Consider the following 21,651-nt stretch of genomic DNA (forward strand, 5'->3'; position numbering starts at 1 on the left):
GACAACATAAAAGAGGAAACCACCCAGGATATGGAAAACCTCAGAAAAAAGAACGAAACAGAACTGCAAAACAAAACAGAAGGCCAATCCAGCAGAATAGAACAAACAGAAGACAGAATCTCAGAACTTGAAGATGAAATGGTAATTAAAGGAAAAACCGAAGAACTATTAATTAAACAACTCAAGACCTGTGAAAAGAAAATGAAAGAACTCACTGACTCCATCAAAAGACCAAACTTGAGAATCATAGGCATTGAAGAAGGAGAAGAGGTGCAAGTGAAGGGAATGTGTAATATATTCAACAAAATAATAATGGAAAAATTCCCAAATCTAGAGACAGATATTCCCATACAGATGCAAGAGGCCTCCAGGACACCAAACAGACCAGATCAAAGAACTACCCCACAACATATCATCATTAAAACAACAAGTTCAGAAACTAGGGAAAGAATATTGAAGGCTGTAAGAGAGAAAAAACAAGTAACATACAAAGGTAAACCCATCAAAATAACAGCAGACATCTCAACAGAAACATTAAAAGCAAGAGGAGCATGGGGTGAGATCTTCCGGGCACTGAATGAAAATAACTTCAACCCCAGGATACTCTACCCAGCAAAACTATCATTCAAAATACATGAAGCAATAAAAGTCTTCCATGAGAAGCAGAAACTAAAATAATATGTGACCACAAAGCCACCACTATAAAGGATTCTTCAACGGATTCTGCACACAGAAAGTGAAACCCAACTTAACCATGAAAAGACAGGCAGCACCAAACCACAGAAGAAAAAGCAAGACAGTAGAGAGTAACTTCAGCTTAGGTACACACAATCAAACCTTCAAACAACTAAGACAACTAAATGACAGGAATCACCACATACCTATCAGTACTAACGCTTAATGTTAATGGACTTAATTCACCCATCAAAAGGCACCGCTTGACGAAATGGATTAAAAGGGAAGATCCAACAATTTGTTGCTTACAAGAGACCCATCTCACCAAAAGAAATAAGCATAGGCTTAGGATAAAAGGCTGGAAGAAGATATACCAAGCCAATGGACCCTGAAAACAGGCAGGAGTAGCAATACTTATCTCTGACAAAGTAGACTTCAAACTTACATTGATCAAATGAGATAAAGAAGGACATTTCATACTAATAAAAGGGGAAATAGACCAAAAGGAAATAATAATCATCAACTTGTATGCACTCAATGTCAACACACCCAATTTCATCAAACATACCCTGAAAGACCTAAAAGCATATATTAACGCCAACACAGTGGTTGTGGGAGACTTTAACACCCCGTTATCATCAATAGATAGGTCATCCAAACGAAAATATCAATAAAGAAATCCTAGATCTAAAATATACAATAGATCAAATGGACCTAGTTAATGTCTACAGAACATTTCATCCAACTTCTACACAATATACATTCTTCTCAGCAGCCCATGGAACCTTCTCCAAAACAGATCATATCCTAGGGCACAAAGCAAGTCTCAGCAAATATAACAAAACAGAAATTATACCGTGCATACTATCTGATCACAATGCAGTAAAAGTAGAACTCAACAACAAAAGTAAAGACAAAAAACATGTAAACAGCTGGAAATTAAATAACTCATTACTTAATGAACAGTGGATCATTGAGAAATAAAAGAGGAAATTAAAAAGTTCCTGGAAGTCAATGAAAATGAAAACACAACCTACCAGAACCTATGGGACACAGCTAAGGCAGTCCTGAGGAAAGTTTATAGCCATGAGTGCATATATTAAAAAGACTAAAAGATCCCAAATCAATGACCTAATGATACATCTCAAACTCCTAGAAAAACAAGAACAAGCAAATCCCAAAACAAATAGAAGGAGAGAAATAATAAAAATAAGAGCTGAAATCAACGAAATAGAAACCAAAAAAAACCATACAAAGAATTAATGAAACAAAAAGTTGGTTCTTTGAAAAAATAAACAAGATCGATAGACCCCTGGCAAACCTGACTAAAATGAGGAGAGAAAAAACCCAAATTAGTAGAATCAGGAATGCAAAAGGGGAGATAACAACAAACACTATTGAAATCCAGGAAATCATCAGAGACTACTTTGAGAACCTATATTCAAAAAAATTTGAAAATCTTAAAGAAATGGACAGATTTCTAGATACATATGATCATCCAAAACTGAACCAAGAGGAAATTAATCACCTGAATAGATCTATAACACAAAATGAAATTGAAGCAGCAATCAAGAGTCTCCCCAAAAAGAAAAGTCCAGGACCTGATGGATTCTCTGCTGAATTCTATCAGACCTTTAAAGAAGAACTGATACCAACCCTCCTTAAATTGTTCCATGAAATAGAAAGGGAAGGAAAACTGCCAAACACATTTTATGAAGCCAGTATTACACTTATCCCAAAACCAGGCAAAGACACCTCCAAAAAGGAGAATTATAGGCCAATCTCCTTAATGAACATTGATGCAAAAATCCTCAGTAAAATAATGGCAAACCGAATTCAACAACACATCAAAAGATCATTCACCATGACCAAGTAGGCTTCGTCCCAGGAATGCAGGGGTGGTTCAACATACAAAAATGAATAAATGTAATAAACCACATTAACAGAATCAAAGATAAAAACCACTTGATCATCTCAATAGATGCAGAAAAAGCCTTTGATAAGATCCAACATCATTTCATGATAAAAGCTCTAAGAAAACTAGGAATAGAAGGAAAGTTCCTCAACATTATAAAAGCTATATATGACAAACCTACAGCCAGCATTATACTTAACGGAGAAAAACTGAAACCATTCCCTCTAAAATCAGGAACCAGACAAGGATGCCCACTATCTCCACTCCTATTCAACATAGTACTGGAATTCCTAGCCAGAGCAACTAGGCAAGAAGAAGGAATAAAAGGAATACAAGTAGGTAAAGAAACTGTCAAAATATCCCTATTTGCAGATGACATGATTCTATACCTTAAAGACCCAAAAAACTCTACTCAGAAGCTCCTAGACATCATCAATAGCTATAGCAAGGCAGCAGGATATAAAATCAACATAGAAAAATCATTAGCATTTCTATACACTAACAATGAGCAAACGGAAAAAGAATGTATGAAAACAATTCCATTTACAATAGCCTCAAACAAAATCAAATACCTAGGTGTAAACCTAACAAAAGATGTGAAAGACCTCTACAAGGAAAACTATACACTTCTGAAGAAAGAGATTGAGGAAGACTATAGAAAGTGGAGAGATCTCCCATGCTCATGGATTGGTAGAATCAACATAGTAAAAATGTCAATACTCCCAAAAGTAATCTACATGTTTAATGCAATTCCCATCAAAATTCCAATGACATTCATTAAAGACATTGAAAAATCTACTGTGAAATTTATATGGAAACACAAGAGGCCACGAATAGCCAAGGCAATACTCAGTCAAAAGAACAATGCAGGAGGTATCACAATACCTGACTTCAAACTATATTACAAAGCAATAATGATAAAAACAGCATGGTACTGGCACAAAAACAGACATGAAGACCAGTGGAACAGAATAGAGGATCCAGATATGAAGCCACACAACTATAAGCAACTTATCTTTGACAAAGGAGCTAAAAATATACGATGGAGAAATAGCAGCCTCTTCAACAAAAACTGCTGGGAAAACTGGTTAGCAGTCTGCAAAAGACTGAAACTAGATCCATGTATATCACCCTATACCAATATTAACTCAAAATGGATCAAGGATCTTAATATCAGACCACAAACTCTAAAGTTGATACAGGAAAGAGTAGGAAATACTCTGGAGTTAGTAGGTATAAGTAAGAACTTTCTCAATGAAACCCAGCAGCACAGCAACTAAGAGATAGCATAGATAAATGGGACCTCATAAAACTAAAAAGCTTCTGTTCATCAAAAGAAATGGTCTCTAAACTGAAGAGAACACCCACAGAGTGGGAGAAAATATTTGCCAACTATACATCAGACAAAGGACTGATAACCAGAATATACAGGGAACTTAAAAAACTAAATTCTCCCAAAACTAATGAACCAACAAAGAAATGGGCATGTGAACTAAACAGAACTTTCTCAAAAGAAGAAATTCAAATGGCCACAAAACACATGAAAAAATGCTCACCATCTCTAGCAATAAAGGAAATGCAAATTAAAACCACGCTAAGATTCCACCTCAGCCCTGTTAGAATAGCCATCATCAGCAACACCACCAACAACAGGTGTTGGCGAGGATGCGGGAAAAAAGGAACCCTCTTACACTGTTGGTGGGAATGTAGACTAGTACAACCACTCTGGAAAAAAATTTGGAGGCTACTTAAAAAGCTGGACATCGATCTACCATTTGATCCTGCAATACCACTCTTGGGGATATACCCAAAAGACTTTTACTCCAGAGGCACCTGCACATCCATATTTATTGCGGCACTATTCACAATAGCCAAGTTATGGAAACAGCCAAGATGCCCCACCACTGACGAATGGATTAAGAAAATGTGGTATCTATACACAATGGAATTTTATGCAGCCATGAAGAAGAATGAAATGTTATAATTCGCTGGTAAATGGATGGAATTGGAGAACATCATTCTGAGTGAGGTTAGCCTGGCCCAAAAGACCAAAAATCGTATGTTCTCCCTCATATGCGGACATTAGATCAAGGGCAAACACAACAAGGGGATTGGACTTTGAGCACATGATAAAAGCGAGAGCACACAAGGGAGGGGTGAGGATAGGTAAGACACCTAAAAAATTAGCTAGCATTTGTTGCCCTTAACGCAGAGAAACTAAAGCAGATACCTTAAAAGCAGCTGAGGCCAATAGGAAAAGGGGACCAGGTACTAGAGAAAAGGTGAGATCAAAAAGAATTAACCTAGAAGGCAACACACACATACAGGAAATTAATGTGAGTCAACTCCCTGTACAGCTATCTTTATCTCAACCAGGAACACTTGTTCCTTCCTATTATTGCTTATACTCTCTCTTCAACAAAATTAGAGATAAGGGCAAAATAGTTTCTGCTGGGTATCGAGGGTTGCGGGGGAGAGGGAGGGGGCGGAGTGGGTGGTAAGGGAAGGGGTGGGGGCAGGGGTTAGAAATGACCCAAGCCTTGTATGCACATATGAATAATAAAAGAAAAAAAAGTGAAAAAAAAAAAAAGAAGGTCGTTCCCCAGTATAAGAGCAACTTATGTGATGATGAACTTAAACATGGAGAAAGGAAAGTGGGTAAATGACAGTATGGGATGATCTCAGACTCCGGAGAATTTTAATGAAATGTTACCTGAAAGAATAGTGTTTCAGCATGCCGCAGTGCAGGGGGTTACATCACATCACCTCTCTACTGACAAGTGAAGAAGACTTTCAAGCCCTCCTCATGGGAAGCTGCTATGGTATAATGCAGTAGTTTCCAAGCAACCGTATTTCATGTTTGGTAATAGATTGTTTAAATGTTTGAGGACTGACATAGGGTTAACTTTTAGTTTTGCTAAAAATTAAAAACCAGATAACATGGTAACAAAACCAGAAATTGTTAATAGCAGTTTCAATAAAAAGTAAAGGGAAACAAAGGCCCTTCCTTACAAGCTTCAGAGGCATGTTTTAGTAGAAACCTATGATCTAACCTCACCGTCATTTTAAAAAACAAAGGGCATCTTAACACTAAAATAGTAGGAAAAATGGCCATGACAGGAGCATCCAAATTGCATGCCATGGTCTAGAAGGGCCTTCATGGCCTGTCCTTTCCTCTCTTGCTACCTCTAAGGTGGAGCCACATGGGCCTTATTTTAGTACTTTAGGAACACAGATCCATCATGTCTCCAGAGCCTTTTCTTCTGCTGTTCCCTCTGCCAGCAACGTACTTCTCCCAGATCTTCTTATGCCTGCCTCCTCATTTTTTAGATTTCAGTTCAATTGTAAACCTCTTCAGAGAAAGCTGTCCAGATCTGTCTAAAGCCACCCCCAATTACCACTATTATTTTCTATTCTGTTTTCTTAAGAGGCCTTCTGACTGTGAAATTACTTGCTGCTATGCTATTGTTTGTTTACTTACTATCTTACTTCCCTCGTTAGAACATCAGCTCATTTCTGTGCTGTTCAACACTACATTCGATATTTAGAACAGTATCTGACACACAGATGGTGCTTAGATTTGTCAAAAGAGCCTCAGAATAAAAGGTATCTTCTTCAATTTTCAGTAAGTAGTATGGTAGAAAAATCCAATTGCCTTACTTTTTCTCTTATAGAATCGTAAAACTTTTTTTAGTGAAAGTGACAGTAAGTTTATTAGGAAAGGAATACACTTTTAATAGACTGAAAGCCTGTCATCTCTAGAAAGAGAATGAGAATGACCAATCATAAAAGCTTTTAATCTGAACAGCTCGCAGAGCAAAGAGTACTGAAATAGGTAGGCTGTGGGTTCTAACATAGGACTGGCATATTGGCCTTAGCCTTTAGTTCCTGCAATTATAAAACAGAGATGACAGCAACAGTAATGTTCTGCTAGTAGTCTCTCTCAGGGGTTATACACATAGAAACTTTTGAAAAGCATAGAACAATGTGTAAGATTTCTACAAGTATTTTGTAATGAGTAGGTACTTTGCCAAAGGCTATATTTCTAAGAGTGAGGTGTTAACAACACATACAGATAAGTAAAGGGAGGCTAAGGTCTTTACCTGCACCAGAGGCAAGCTATTTAAACATCAAACACCACCCTGATAACCAATCTCTCTTGTTATCTTTATCTCTTGGGAAAGTATCTAAGGAGAAACAGGGCAGAAGCCAGTCTATTATCACCACTGACTATGGTTCATTTCCAATTTAACCCATGAGATCAGTAATAACTATCCCTAAATTGGGTCGATTTGGGGCTATGTATGTATCTTAGGTGCTTTAATAGAGGGAAATTTCAAGCTGTCATGCCTCTTCCCACTGCCTCTGTTCTTTCTACCCTAGGAACCAGGGCAAATACTACAGCCCTGTAGTATTGTCCTGTGTCTAGACACATGGACATTGGACACACAGGACATTATCATGAACTGGGGAAAGAAGGCAAGAAGCCAAGGCCCCTAGATCACATGAGAAACCTAGAAATGGGACACAGCAGTGAGATTCTCACAGAGTGAGAAATGGGACACAGACAGGAATCAGAAACAGGGTGGACACTTACCCAGTAAGTCTGCTGAGGGGCTTATTGGTGAAATAGAAGAAGCCAGGAAAAGAAACTCCTGGCCAAGGCCAATCAGAATGGACACACCCCCAGTAAGATAAGGGAAGGGTTCCTGTCATATAACTCCCCTCTGAATCCAAAATGATTCTTTCTTCTCCCCTACCCTCTCTGGTGGTTAGCTAGTGAAGAATCAGGCTCTCTTGCTCTGCTCCCCAGTCTTTTTTTCTACCTACATAACTCTAGTTTTTGTCTCTTATTAATTTATGAAAGTCCCTCAAATATCTTACTCATGCTTCTGACAACCTTATGGAAGTTATGTATGGATCTATCTACCTCCTACATTAGACTACATACTCCTTCAAAGCCATGTTTGAATTCTCTGTAAGACTGACCAAGTTCCTTGTGCACAGTTGGTAGGCAGCACATACATGTTGATTTTACTTAAGACCAAGATAGAGCAAGGGAAGGAAAAGAGATGAGAAAACTGGGATGAGAGACAGCAAAGGCAAACTCTATAGGCTTAGCTCAGGATTTTCCTGGAGCCATAACAGTGTAGTTGAGATGGGGGATGAGCCAGAGACTTGGAGAAGGGAGATGCATGAACTGGTAGACAAAGAAAGAGAAAACAATGATGTAGGAACTGGTAGGAGGGGAAAAATAAGGGCTTGGTTTTCGAGATCCATAGTATGATTAAAGGAGAAAAATAACTGTAGGAGATGAAGAAATGAGGGAGAAAAGCTTAAAATAGATAAAATTAAAATGTAAGCACACATTGAAGATATAACAATTCAAATGAACCACTTGGTTAGAAATAAGAATGAGAACAAGCTAAGCAATGGACTAAATTCTATAATAGTCAAAATCTGAGAAAATCATGGTAGCACAAATTTAAGTTGCATAGCAGCTTACAAGCAAAATAAAAGCCATTTGTAACTCTACAAGACAATTTAAAGAAGCCTGCCTGGTAGCAATGAGGTAATTCTGACACAGTCTAATGGAAGCACACTGGAAAGCAGGTTTGGGGGACAGGCTTGGCCTGGTGCGCACCAGAGAGGGGCATCAAACAGTATTGGCTCATCTAGCTTAACCTTGGCACTTTGGCGCCATAACCTTGGATGAGCCCAACACTGTTCAGTGCCCCTCCCTGCATGCTTAAGGAGGCACCAGTCGTCTTTCTTTTTGTATCCTACCACAGTGGCAACACTGAAGAGGTCCTTGATTAATGCAGATGATGCACAGGAAGTTCTGCTAACTTGCATTTTGCCAGTCAAGGAATTCTGAGGTGTGGGCACCAAAAGCAGTTGTGTCTGATGCCTGAGGCGCTTTGGGAATAAAACTGACAGCACTAACAGAAGGAACTGACCAACTTCGAAACTCAAGGAATCTGACCCTCATGATTCTCTCTTCTCCCCTAAATCCCGACCATACATCATTTGCTCTTCATATAGCACACTTGCATGTCTTACCTAGCTTCTCCATTATATCATAAGCAGCTTAGTGTCTCCTAGTCAGCCTTGGTTCATTTTGTATACCCTTCTGTGAAAGTGTGCAAAATGACTGCTTTGTGTGCCAATTCTAACATGCCTACTATAAAAACTAAGTGTTCTTCTGGGTTATGAACCGAAGCAAAAGCAAAATCCTGAATCATCAAACCCCCCTCCTCTGAAACCTAGCATGTTATGGATACTCCGTATGGTTACTTAGTAATTCATATAACCCCTTTATCTTGTTTTTGGTGTAAAATATTCAGGAATTACTACTCTAAAAGCACACAATGGGCTTTCTGGAGTAAAGGAAACAAAATATTAAAGAAACTAGGAAAAGTAGCAAATGATCGCTCTTAGTAATTGTTATTTCATTTAAAAATGTAGTATGAGCTATCTCATACTTATGAGAACACACAGGTGTGTACACACTCAAACACATATACACATCCATCCAATGAAAGGACGATAAAATGAACTCCTAAACACTCATCACTTAGATTCAGAAATATAACAATTCTAGTTCTACTGAAACCCTCAGAGGACTATCTTTTTAAATATTTAATTTCCCCCATTTTCACTCACCACTACTATTCTCCAGTCGCGCCAAATTCTGGGCTTGCTGTACACTGAATGTGCCAAGCTGCCTTACACCTCTATGCCCTTGCTTTGACTATATCTTCCATCTTGAACACTATCCCTTTCCTTTTCGGCTAGTGGAGTCCTATTTATTCTTCACATCTGTGCTTCAGAACCACCTCCTCCAAGAAGCTTTTCCTTACTTCTCACCATTGGCACTCCATTCTCAACATCTCTAATACTTCAATCTTCTGCTAGAATCCTTATTCCACTATATGATGACATCCCTCTCCAGAGTCTGTGAGCTCTTAGGAAAAGGGCTGTGTCTTTTTCACCTTTATCTCTTCAGCACCTAACACCTGCCCATAATAATCTCTCAATAAACTTTTGTCAAATAAATGTTCTTTGCCTCAGACATTATCCTCCAAGAAGACAGAATAAAAGAATTATTGGTCTTGCCCAGCCCTCACAAAAATCTTCTGAAACGGTCTCTAATATCCAGAAATAGAGAAAGACGCATGCAGTACTGGACCACTGAGTTATTTAGGAAATTCTGGTGTGACAGAAGAGCCAGGTCTGTTAGGAACAGAGAACCAATGAAACATCCCTTTTTTTCCTCTATTCTCCATCCCCCACAACCACACACACCTTTGTCCTTTAACATAAGGGCTGGTGGAGTGGCTCAAGTGGTACAGTACTTGCCTAACAAGTGTGAGGCTCTGAGTTCAAACCTGGTAAAATAAATAAAAGACTTGTTTATCCCTTAGCATCTTTAGATAGTCTCTTGTTGTTACTCCTTACCCTTGTTTATTTATTTATTGGCAGTACTGGGTTTGAACTCATAACCTTATGCTTACTAGGCAGGCACTCTACCACTTGATCCACTCTGCCAGCCCTCCTAGACTTATCTTTGGCAGAGCCTTATTCTGTGGTCCTCTCCAGTTGGAATACTGCAGGACAGATGCCTACTGGCCAGTCTGGGCTACATGGAGAAGTCTGTTTCAAAAAAAAAAAAAAGTAAATCACGTTCAAGTCTGATTATTTTAAATTTAGGAAGAAAACAGGAACCTGAAAACTGATGAATGTTTTATCACATTAAGGTTGAAAAAATTAGATAACTTTATTTCTCTACAATTTTAATGTGAGATGGCAGAGCTTTGGAAAGAATATTTTTAGACACTGAAGTTCTTTAGTATTTCTATAAAGGTTATTTTTGGAACTAGGTCTCACTTCATAAGGGTGGCTTTAATGTGCACATCAAGCAAAATTACTATTTCCATCTACAATTAGCTAGTGGTATTTGAGGATATATTACAAAATTCTAATTAAGTAAAATAATCAAAGGTAGTACAAACCACCAACAAAGAAAAGAGTCACACAGACCATTTTCATGACAAAGCTTTGTTTAAGATGAAGAAGTGTCCTCACTTTTCTTTCCTTTACTTAATTCTCACAAGATGCTTTGTAATTGTTATTATTTAAAAAGTCCCTCATTCAACAAAAATTCTGAGAGAAGTTAAATAACTTTTCCCCAAAGTCACTCAGCTAATAAAGGAAAGAAGCAAGATTCAAACTCAGAATGACATGACCTCTGACTTGAAAATGCTTAGGACGGCCAGGCATAGTGGTGTATACCTATAACCCCAGCACTTGGGAGGCTAAGGTAGGAAGATAGAGAGTTGGAAGCTAATCTGGGCTACTCAGAAAACCCTTGTCTCAAAGAAAAAAAGAAAGAAAGAAAAAGTGCTAGCCAGGCACTGGGAGCTCATGCCTGTAATCCTAGCTCCTTGGGAGGCTGAGATCAGGAGGATCATGGTTCGAGGCCAACCTGGGCAAATAGTTCGAGACTCCCCCATCTCCCAAATAACTACAGCAAAATGAACTAGAGGTGTGGCTCAAGTGGTAGAGCACCTGCTTTGCAAGTACAAAATCCTGAGTTCAAATCCTAGTTCGATCCCCCCCAAAAATGCTTATGATATATAAGAAAGAGTAAAACAGACAGAATCCCAATGAATCACTTTCTCCTGATTGAGACCAAACTTCCAAAGTTGCCCAGTTAAGCAAAACTCACACTTTCCTATCATTTTCAACACCTGCTCTCAATTTAGAGAAAAGTATAAAATAAAAGTCATGTTAAATATGAATAAGCCTATCTCTATGTGTATGTACATATATGTCTTCCTTCCATATAGAATATCACCTGGTAAATGACTTACAGATGAAATAAGTCATGAGTAATTTTTCTTACTTTAAATAAAATGTCAACACATTAAATTTTAAGGAATCATGGAATTTAAACACTAAAAAATACATACACTCCATGAGACAAACAAAGGTAGAGTACTCCAAACAGTGCCTAGCAAATAACAGGCAAGCACCAAGATGCACTTGCCTTCTGTTGACAACAAGTAGCTCCCTTTGTGCTACTCCTTGGCTCTGGGAATAGGCACTCCTAAGCTGAGATCACAGTCTGTTACTAACTTGGAGCACATTACAGGTCTCCATGACCTTGCCCCTGCCAGCTTCTCCAATCTAATCTCTTCCCTCTCCTGACCTGCCACTCAACCCTCTAACAACTCCAAGTAGCTGCTGGTTTCTCCATACCCAACTCTTTCGTTCATTGTCCCCAAACCTGGTAAACCCTCTGCCTATGAATACCTGTTTTCCAGCACCATTTTACCACTGACCCTGGAGCCAACCAGAATATTATTTGCCTGGCTTCTCATGTAGCTTCATTCCTACCTCTTGGATCGCTCTTCTTCAGTTCCCTGTGCCAGCTGTGCCTTGTGTACCCTGTCTCTTTTCTTCTAATCTTATGGTGGGAATTTAGGCTTTTAGGACCAGATTATCAGGGGTTTGTTTCTTACTAATTACATGGCTTTCCTGTGCTTCATTTACAATGAGAGAAATACTAATGCCTACCACAGAGTGTTATCACAAGGATTTAATCACGTAATGTACATTCTTAGAATGTTGTTTGACATAAAAGGCAATCAATAGCCTTTAGCTACTCTCATTAATAAAGTATTATTATGATGATTAGGGAGCACCATTGTTATTTTTATATTACAGTTGTCCCATTCACTCTCATTAGTTAAATATCAACTTTTCCCAAATTCCTTTCTCTAGACCAGACCTTTCTACTGAACTCCAGATCCCCAGACCTAAATAACCACCTAATATCTCTACTTAGATGTTTCATAGGCATCTTAAATTTATCAAGTTCAAAACAGAACTCTTGTTCCAACTCCTTTTAGATGTGTCCTTTCTGAAGCACCCCTACCTTAGTAACAGACAGGTACCTCTAGTTAGTTGCTCTTGGAAGAAAAGTGAACCTTAGAATTACCCTCTCCTTTGCCTCTGTATCAAATCCATCAGTAAATCCTACCAGCAATATTTAGCTGGATTTAGTACCCCCTCCCCCCCCCATCTCCACAGCCACCACCCAGGTCCTAGCCATTACTCATTCTGAAATTAGAAATAGCTCTCTCTCTCTCAAACTTTCCCTCCCCCATTCGTTATTCAGCAGCCACAGTCATCTTTTTGAAATGGAAAAATCTGATGATGTCTCATCCTTGCTTAAAACTCTATAATTTGGAATGAAGAATTCACACAACTCCCTAGAGCTTTGCACTAATCGCAGCTGCCTTCAGAAGTTCCCAGCCCCTCTCCCTCTGACCAAGGGCCATCTGCACAAATTTTCTTTTGACTGCTTAAGCAGCCCATACTACTGCAAACCCCCAGACTCTCAGCCTTCTATTCTCCCTGGAGCCCCTCATTTACTTGAGTTCTGAGTGTTTCCTACTCATCCATCACATCTCAAGCTTAAAAATCTGTTGTTGGAAGAACTCCCCTGGCCTTTCCACTAAGTTAAGCACATAACCTGTTATGTTTTCTACATAATGCTGTACTTTTTCTTCACTATAAAAACCATGAAGACAAGAATTCTGCCTTTCAATTTTGCTCAAAACTAATGCTCAGGGTTCACATAGTGTCTAAGCTATTATAGGTGCCCAATAATTACTTACTGAATCAAGGGATGTCATATTCATCAAGTCAAAGACACAAGATGCATTATGAAAGAATAATTGTGCATATGAGAATTGAGTAAATAAAGCAGACCACTAGGATATACATTTTTCTTAGCCTCATCTCTAATTTTTGTCTCTGGGATTTGTTTTCTTCATTTGTACTCTTTAAATTTTTTCTAAAAATTAGTTTATAGCCTTTCTTAAGGCAGAACATTAAAAATAAAATAAACCATTTTAAAAATTCAGTTGAAGTGTTATAACTCCCAGAAAGCCTTCCTTGGTCATTAGTTAAGGCAGGGCCTCTTACTTAGAGCGTTTAACACATCTGGTTTCTATCTCTCACTTCCACATTTTACTGCTATTATCTTTTCATCTCTCTGACTAGATGATCTCCTTGTAGACCACATCAGTGGTTTATCCACTGGCATCACCCACCCCAAATCTGGCCCACTGCTTAGCAAGGTAGACAGACACTGATGTCTACTGAATGAATAAACATATGAATGAATACATTTTTGGAGCCACAGGGTTTGCATGGATTAGAAATATGAAGGAAAAATATGTTTGACCATGGTAAAACAGAAAGTCAGTCATAGAAGAAGCCACAGAAAAGAATTATAAATTATTTCATTAGTTGTTGACTACAAGTTTGAGTGGAAAACAGCAACCCAGTCAGCCAAGCTTGAAAATATAGAGCTGAGTTGCCCAAATGAAACATTTCACAAGAAGAGGTTGCTCTGAGGATGATGAACAGAGCATGTGCAAGCACGAAGGCCTTCCAGGTCAGGAAACTTGTTCACGCCTGTATCATGCACGCTACCTATCCCTCTGCCTGTAGCTTTGGGCACTTTTAGACCTTTAATCAACAAACCCCCATAAAAACTGTTTGAACAAAACCCACAAGCTCTACTTTTACCATTGGTATTTTTAAATGCAAATGTAACAGGTTAGGCTACAGCATAAGACTACAGTGTCCATTATACTGAAAGCACAACTAGATACATTTTGAGTACCAAAAAGGCAGAGCCCCCAATCACTCTGAATCAAGAGAAGAACCAGAGAAGTGATGTGAGACCCAAGCCAGCTGCTGGCCATGCCTGCACCTTGAGGATGGTAAGATAGTTATTAGAGAATCAAAAAGCATTAATAATTAGAAATAACTGCTGACTCAGCAGTTCCCAACCAACTGGAAAGACCAGGAGTACACTTTGCTTCCCTCAACTGTGACAGCCCTTAGGTGTTAAGTGGTATGACTAAATTGATAGAGAAGCCCATGTGAACTGAGTGGCCGGGATTCTCAGTAGGAATGACAGGAACAGACAGGACAATGGGATCATTTTAGGTTGTAAAAATCTCATAGCTTGTGAAGTAAGGAGTTCATGAACAAGAGTTGAGCAAGAGTTATGCTAACTGTAAACGCTGAGAGGGTATGCTGAGGGGAGAGAAATGCAACACAAGCAATCCGTGGTTCTGACAGAACTTGTGCTCAGCCTTTCCCCAAATGTCAAGCCAGTATCCTGGCAGTGACTGGACCACGCCCTTCTAGCAGCTCAAAACGGATTTCTCTGAAGAATTTTATTCTATCTGTAATGACTCATGAAGGATATTATTTCCTTTTATCCTTCTATTCTGGACTCTCACTTAAAAATCATTTGTGAATTTTTACATATTTCTTAAGACACACAAAGCTAAAACTTTTAAATATTGCAAAGTTCTCAGACCTTTTATTTTTCATTATAAAACCTCAAGAGTTAGTTTCCATGTACTCATTTTCTCCTGATTTTCTCAGCTATGTAAGCTTCTATCACAGATGTTTTCATTTGTATTTTAGTGTGCTTCACACAAAAGTGGTTCTTTGTTTTGCTAACTACAGTCTTCATAAAAGCTACTGTAAACTTATGTTATTTTCAATCCCTGTCTGAGGTACTTAGCTACCCACAGTGTAAAAAGTACTTGCTTTTATTTGGCCTATAATTACTTATTTGAAGCTTCAAAAGATGCCCTTTAATTTTTATTTCTCTACTGAATAAGTCCAAGTTGCACTCCTCAGGTACTTCATAGCTTTCTAAACTTCCATCAGATAAAAAAGTTGGTAAAAATCAACTGACTGAAAGTCTAAACTTTTTTTAAAGAGTATCTCACATCCTCTTATTCATTCTAGTTTATTCTTAAACTCTCTCAATCAGAGGGTTTTGAAACAGAGCAACTGGACAGTATAGAATATATAGTCAAGTTCAGAGCATAAGTTTTGGAGTCCCATGGAACCAGTGGTTCCAATACTTTCCAATTATATGACCTTGAACAAATTACCCAACTTCCTTCTCACTGTCCTCACCCATAAAACCACCTACTAATACCTACCTCAAAGAGTTGTTACACAGATAAATGAGATAAAGGTTTGAAGACCACAACGTTACATCATCACCTACCTCCTGCCAGCCCCAGATTTAAGTACTTCATTGTGCTTACTCTGAATTATTTCACTTATTCTACAATGTACGATGATTCAGCCCCCTACACAGGTTTAATATGGTCTCACTGGGGTCTTCTCCCTTTCCCCGAGCTTGGACTATTCCAGTCTTCTATTATACCTAGAACACCCCCAAACTCTTGACAATATCAGCGCTGTGCCCACGGCCTTCAGCATACCCCTCACACCTCAACTCTGCTTATGGATAGCTCCTTCTCATTCTTCAGGTCTCAATTCAGACGTGTTCTCAAAAAATTCCTTCCTGACTTGTTGTTGTTGTTGTTGTTCATTGTTTTTTGTTTTGCTTGGAGGTTTTTTTTGGCAGTACTGGGTTTGAACTTAAGGCCTTGTGCTTGCTAGTCACGCACTCTAGCACTGGAGCCATTTTTTGCTTTGGTTATTTTTGAGATAGGGTCTCATGGTTTATGCCTGGGCATGCCTGGACCTTGGTCATCCTATTTATACTTCTGCATCACAGCTGAGATGACAAGAACACACCATCATGCCCAGATTTTTTGGTTGAGATGGGATCTCACAAACTTTTTTTTTCAGTACTGGGGTTTGAACTCAGGGCCTACACCTTGAGCCACTCTACCAGCCCTTTTTTGTGAAGGGTTTTTTGAGATAGGTTCTCATGAACTATTTTGCCTGGGCTGGCTTCGAACCACGATCCTCCTGATCTCTGCCCCCTGAGTAGCTGGAATTATAGACGTGAGCCATTGGCGCCTAGCTCTCACAAACTTTTTGTCCTGCAAGGATGCCACTATCTCCACTCCTATTCAACATAGTACTGGAATTCCTAGCCAGAGCAATTAGGCAAGAAGAAGGAATAAAAGGAATACAAATAGGTAAAGAAACTGTCAAAATATCCCCATTTGCAGATGACATGATCCTATACCTTAGAGACCCAAAAAACTCCACCCAAAAACTTGTAGACACCATAAACAGCTTCAGCAATGTGGCAGAATACAAAATCAACTTACAAAAATCAGTAGCCTTTCTATACACCAACAACGAACAAACTGATAAAGAATGTAGGAAAACAAATCCATTTATAATAGCCTCAAAAAAATTAAATACTTAGAAGTAAACATAATGAAGGATGTAAATGACCTCTTCAAGGAGAACTACAAACCACTGAAGAAAGAGATCAAGGAAGACTACAGAAGATGGAAAGATCTCCATGCTCATGGATTGGTAGAATCAGCATACTAAAAATGGCTATACTACCAAAAGCAATCTTCAAGTTCAACAAAATACCCATCAAAATTCCAATGACATTCATCACAGAGAATGAAAAATCTCCCTAAAGTTCATTTGGAAACACAAAAGTCTGTGAAGAGGACCCAGCCATGAATCCACATAGCTATACCCACCTCATTTTTGACTAAGGTGCCAAAATCATACGATGGAGAAGACAGCCTCTTCAACAAATGGTACTGGGAAAAGTGGTTATCTGCCTGCAGAAAACTGAAACTAGATCCATACCTGTCACCCTGTACTAGTATCAACACAAAACAGATTAAGGACCTTAACATCAGACCCAAAACCTTGGAGTTAGTACACAAAAGAAGAGGGAATACCCTGGAAACAATAAGAATAGGCAAGGATTTCCTCAGTAGAACTCCATCAGCCCAGCAACTAAGAGAAAGGATGGACAAATGGGACTACATGAAATTAAAAAGCTTCTACACAACAAAAGAAATGGTCTCTAAATTGAAGAGACCACCCACAGAGTGGGAGAAAATATTTGCTAGCTATACATCAGACAAAGGACTGATAACCAGAATATATACAGAGCTCAAAAAACTAAACTCCCCAAAAATCAATGAACCAATAAAGCGGGCAACTGAATTAAACAGAACTTTTTCTAAGGAAGAAATCCAAATAGACAAAAAACACATGAAAAAATGCTCACCATCCCTAAACATAAAGGAAATACAAATCAAAACCACACTAAGATTCCACCTCACCCCTGTTAGAATGGCCATCATTAAGAACACTGCCAACAACAAATGCTGGTGAGGATGCGGGAAAAAAGGAACCCTCAGACACTGCTGGTGGGAACGTAAGCTAGTACAACACTATGGAAAACAATGTGGAGGCTTCTTAAAAAACTAAACAGATCTGCCATATGATCTAGCAATACTACTCCTAGGACTATGCCTAAAGGAATGTGACTCAGGTTATTAAAAAACACCTGCACACCCATGTTTATTACAGTACTATTTACAACAGCCAAGCTATGGAAACAGCCAAGATGCCCTACTACCGACAAATACATTAAGAAAACGTGGTATTTATACACAATTGAATTTTACTCAGCCACAAAACAGAATGAGATTTTGTCATTCACAATTAAATGGATGGAACTGGAGAACATCATCTTAAGTGAAGTTAGCCAGGCTCAGAAGGCCAAAAATCGCATGTTCTCCTTCATATGTGGATTATAGACCTAAAACAAATGCAGTAATGTTATTGGACATGGGTCACACACTAAGGATAGAACATGCATGGGAGAAATAGGGAAAGGAAAGGAAACCTAAAACTTGAATGTGGTTGTGGTCCATGTTGAGGAGCAAATAAAGTAATCTTAAATTGGCAGATGCCACTATGGGATGGGGACCAGGAAGCAGAGAAGAGGTCTGGTAGAAATGAATCAGTGTGGGTTGCAATACACAAGTGCATGGAAGCAATGCTAGGAGGTCCTTCTAACTTCTGCCTCCCTCCCAAGGAGCTAATATCTCAGGCATAAGCCACCATGCCTGGCCCTGGAATTTTTTTTTTTTAATTTAGCATTATCTGTCTCTTCAACTAATCTGAAAGCTTGAGAGGGCAAAGAACACTGCATTTCTAGAACCTAGAAAAGTGTCTGGTAAATAGTAGGTACTCAATAAATATGTGCAATCAAAGTGTTTGGCAAGTGTTTAGCTGAAAAACTAAGTTAGGTCTAGGATGTGAGTGACCTCAAATGCTATGGTAGGTGGTTTGGTCTATTTGTACACTGCAGAAGGTAGGGTCAAAGGCTCTTAAGCAGGGTAATGAATGATAAGGTACTTCTAATACTCTAGCTATAGTTCAGTCTCTTAGCCATAATCAAAAAGTACTTCTTCACAACTCCTGCTTGTGAGTAGTTGTTCTCTTTCTAGTAATTTGTATATTACTGTCACATTTTGCATGTGGACAAGTCTTACCTAATATACACATATTGCCTCTAAAATGTCACTTCTATTAGACAAATGGCATTGCATTGGAGGCACTGGGAGTCAGCTGTAATCAAGGACAGGCACCAAGAAGGAAGTTGAGCTGGTAGTGCCTCTCTAGTGATGGGAGCTAGAAGGGAAATTCTTGCCCTGGAAACAAGCACCTTGGGAGTCACCTTAAGCAAAAGAGTGCTGTTGGCCTGCTTCTGAATGAACATGTCAAACTTTGGGCTTCATTCTGCTTTCTTACTGACCCATCCTCCCACCCCTCTGCCAGAACATCCTTTTAGCTGAATTCTAGCTGAAACGGCATATATGAAAATCGACCTAGATGGTATATATGGAAGAAAGTTTGGCTCAAATGATTTTTACGAAAAATTTAAAATTTTCAGGTGGCAAAATACATCATAAATAAAGCCAAAATAAAAAGTGACCAAATGTATATCTGTAAAAAAACTGCTTACCTTAATTTAGAGAGAACTCTTACAAATAAATAACAAAATGATAAGCAACCCAATAGCAAACAGGCAAAAAGCAAAACAAAACAAAAAAGGCAACAAAAGCACCACTGAAAAAAATAAACATAAGGAAATATATCCATATCACTAATAATTAAACAAGTGCAATTTTTTTTTTTTTGCAGTGCTAAAGTTTGAACTGCACCTTGAGCCATTCCACCAGCCCTTTTTTGTGATGGGTTTCTTCGAGATAGGGTCTCACAAACTATTTGCCCAGGCTGGCTTTGAATTGCGATCCTCTTGATCTCTGCCTCCTGAGTAGCTAGGATTACAGGCATGAGCAATTGGCACCTGACTAAACAAGTGCAAATTTTTAAACAGTGGTTGGATATAATCAATGTATGCTGTTCGTATGTGTGGAAATAGCACAGTGAATCCCATTAATATGCACTAATTTAAAAAAAAGAAGAAAAAAGAGCTGAAGGTATGGCTTAAGTGGTAGAGCACCTGCCTAGCAAGTGTAAGGACCTGAGTTCAAACCCCAGTGCCGCCAAAATAAATAAGAGAAGAAAAAAATAAAATAAAAATTCTCATATTGGATTTGAAATATTTACAGGATTCATTATAACACGTTGAGAAGAAAGTAGTCAATGAGGCAGAAATATTTAGTAATGAAAGAACCAGCTAGAGCTTCCATCACAGAAAAGGTTGAAGCATGTGGCTATGCATGTTAGGTATATTTTCTATGTTCATTTTGTTAGGAGAAACAAAATATAATCAGAGCTACTCTGCAGCAGTAGAATTATAAGAATATGACTCACTCAGTGAAAACGCAGCTCACTCAGCACAATACTTGGAGACTCAGGCATAATAAAGAGGAAGTGACTAGACAGTTTTGAAATTCCTGTGACCACAAGAGAGAAGAGAACTAGAGTGGTATCTGCACAGAAGGTAGAGGCTGAGATCATATGGAGAAAGGTAAAAGGAAGATGATCAGGGTCTGTGAGCTTAAGAATGTCTTAGACCTAGAAGCCACCTCTTTCTTCCCACTGGCCTACACAACTAATGTAAATAAACTAAGTATCTGTGACTCTACCTGTCCTTCCTTATGGCATCACCTGGAAGAAACCCTGAATGAATCCAGAGGGAGGTGGCTGTTTTTTGTGGGTGGACCTGAGTCCTTTCCTGTTGCCAAAGAGGGAAGACAATACCCAGACCTGGGAGAAAGAGGAGTCAACACAATCTGTATTCTAACAGGTTTCCACTGAACATATTGAGACACACAGGAATTCTAAGCCACAATAAGTTTTCAGTCAGTATGAGACTAATATTTAATTAATATGTGCTAATTTAAAAAAGAAAAAAGCTGGAGACGTGTTCATGTGGCAGAGCGCCTATCTAGCAAGCATGAGGCCCAGAGTTCAAGCCCCAGTACTGCCACACACTGAAAAAAAAAAAAAAAAAAAAACCTCAACAAAGTAAACTTTATATTTTGATATCTCTAACATTTATTTTCTGTTCCTGGTGTATCTTTTTTGTTCTTAAATAAAAAGTGAGTTAAGCATGATGGCATATGACTTTAGTCCCAGCTACTCTCAAAGTTCTGGCAGGAGTATTGCTTAAGGCCAGGAGTTTGAGACAAGCCTGAGCTTCCAGGGTAAAATGGCAGTTTAGAAGTTTCCTCTTTTGTTACTGTGCATGAGAACAGTCAAGGTAGCAAAGGAGAGTATATTCTAAAGAGAGAGAAGGTAGAGCTTTGGGAATCAAGAAAGAGGTTGGCAAGGCAGTGAAAAGTATGGAAAACAGAAAGGCAAAGCAGAGAAGAGCAGGAAACAGTTCACAACTCCAACCCTGGCTCTTGGAAGGAGGGGAACCCAGAGGCATTGCCACATGGTAAACCAGGCAGCCCTGGTGACAACAGACTGGCAGTCCTGGTCACAGTTCTCATACATTTAAATCCAGTTCAGGGATTTGGTGTGACAGTGACTGCTTCTCCTGTGTAGCAGGCCAGCATCAGAGAGAAATCCATTTTGTCACTCCCCATCTGTCAGTATGCAATACTCAGGCACCATCTCGAGAAGGGAGGGGCCTACTGTTTCAGATTGAGCTGCTCTAGGACTTCAAAGCAAGGACCAATTACAAGTCAGGGAGCCTGGGGACACCCTGCCAGAGTCTGGGTGGAGAGAGGGAGGGTTGCATGAGGACCCATCCAGAAGTTTTAGTAACAAGCTGCTGGGGC

At 39.0% G+C, this 21,651-nt stretch overlaps 1 protein-coding gene across 4 annotated transcripts in view; it reads right to left on the reverse strand.

The window, feature by feature from the left end:
- Myo5a (myosin VA) overlaps positions 1–21,651 on the reverse strand; it is a 203,231-nt gene that overhangs the window by 131,243 nt on the left and 50,337 nt on the right. For 3 of the 4 annotated variants that reach the window (XM_074065965.1, XM_074065963.1, XM_074065966.1), the window contains exon 2: positions 10,202–10,246. The exons of the other annotated variant lie outside the window; for it this stretch is intronic. In XM_074065965.1, the coding sequence (XP_073922066.1) occupies positions 10,202–10,246 (45 nt within the window). The remainder of the gene's footprint in view (positions 1–10,201; positions 10,247–21,651) is intronic. 4 annotated transcript variants of the gene reach the window in all.

The sequence above is a fragment of the Castor canadensis genome, chromosome 2 (genome assembly GCF_047511655.1).
Source record: "Castor canadensis chromosome 2, mCasCan1.hap1v2, whole genome shotgun sequence".
NCBI classification, from domain to species: Eukaryota; Metazoa; Chordata; class Mammalia; order Rodentia; family Castoridae; genus Castor; species Castor canadensis.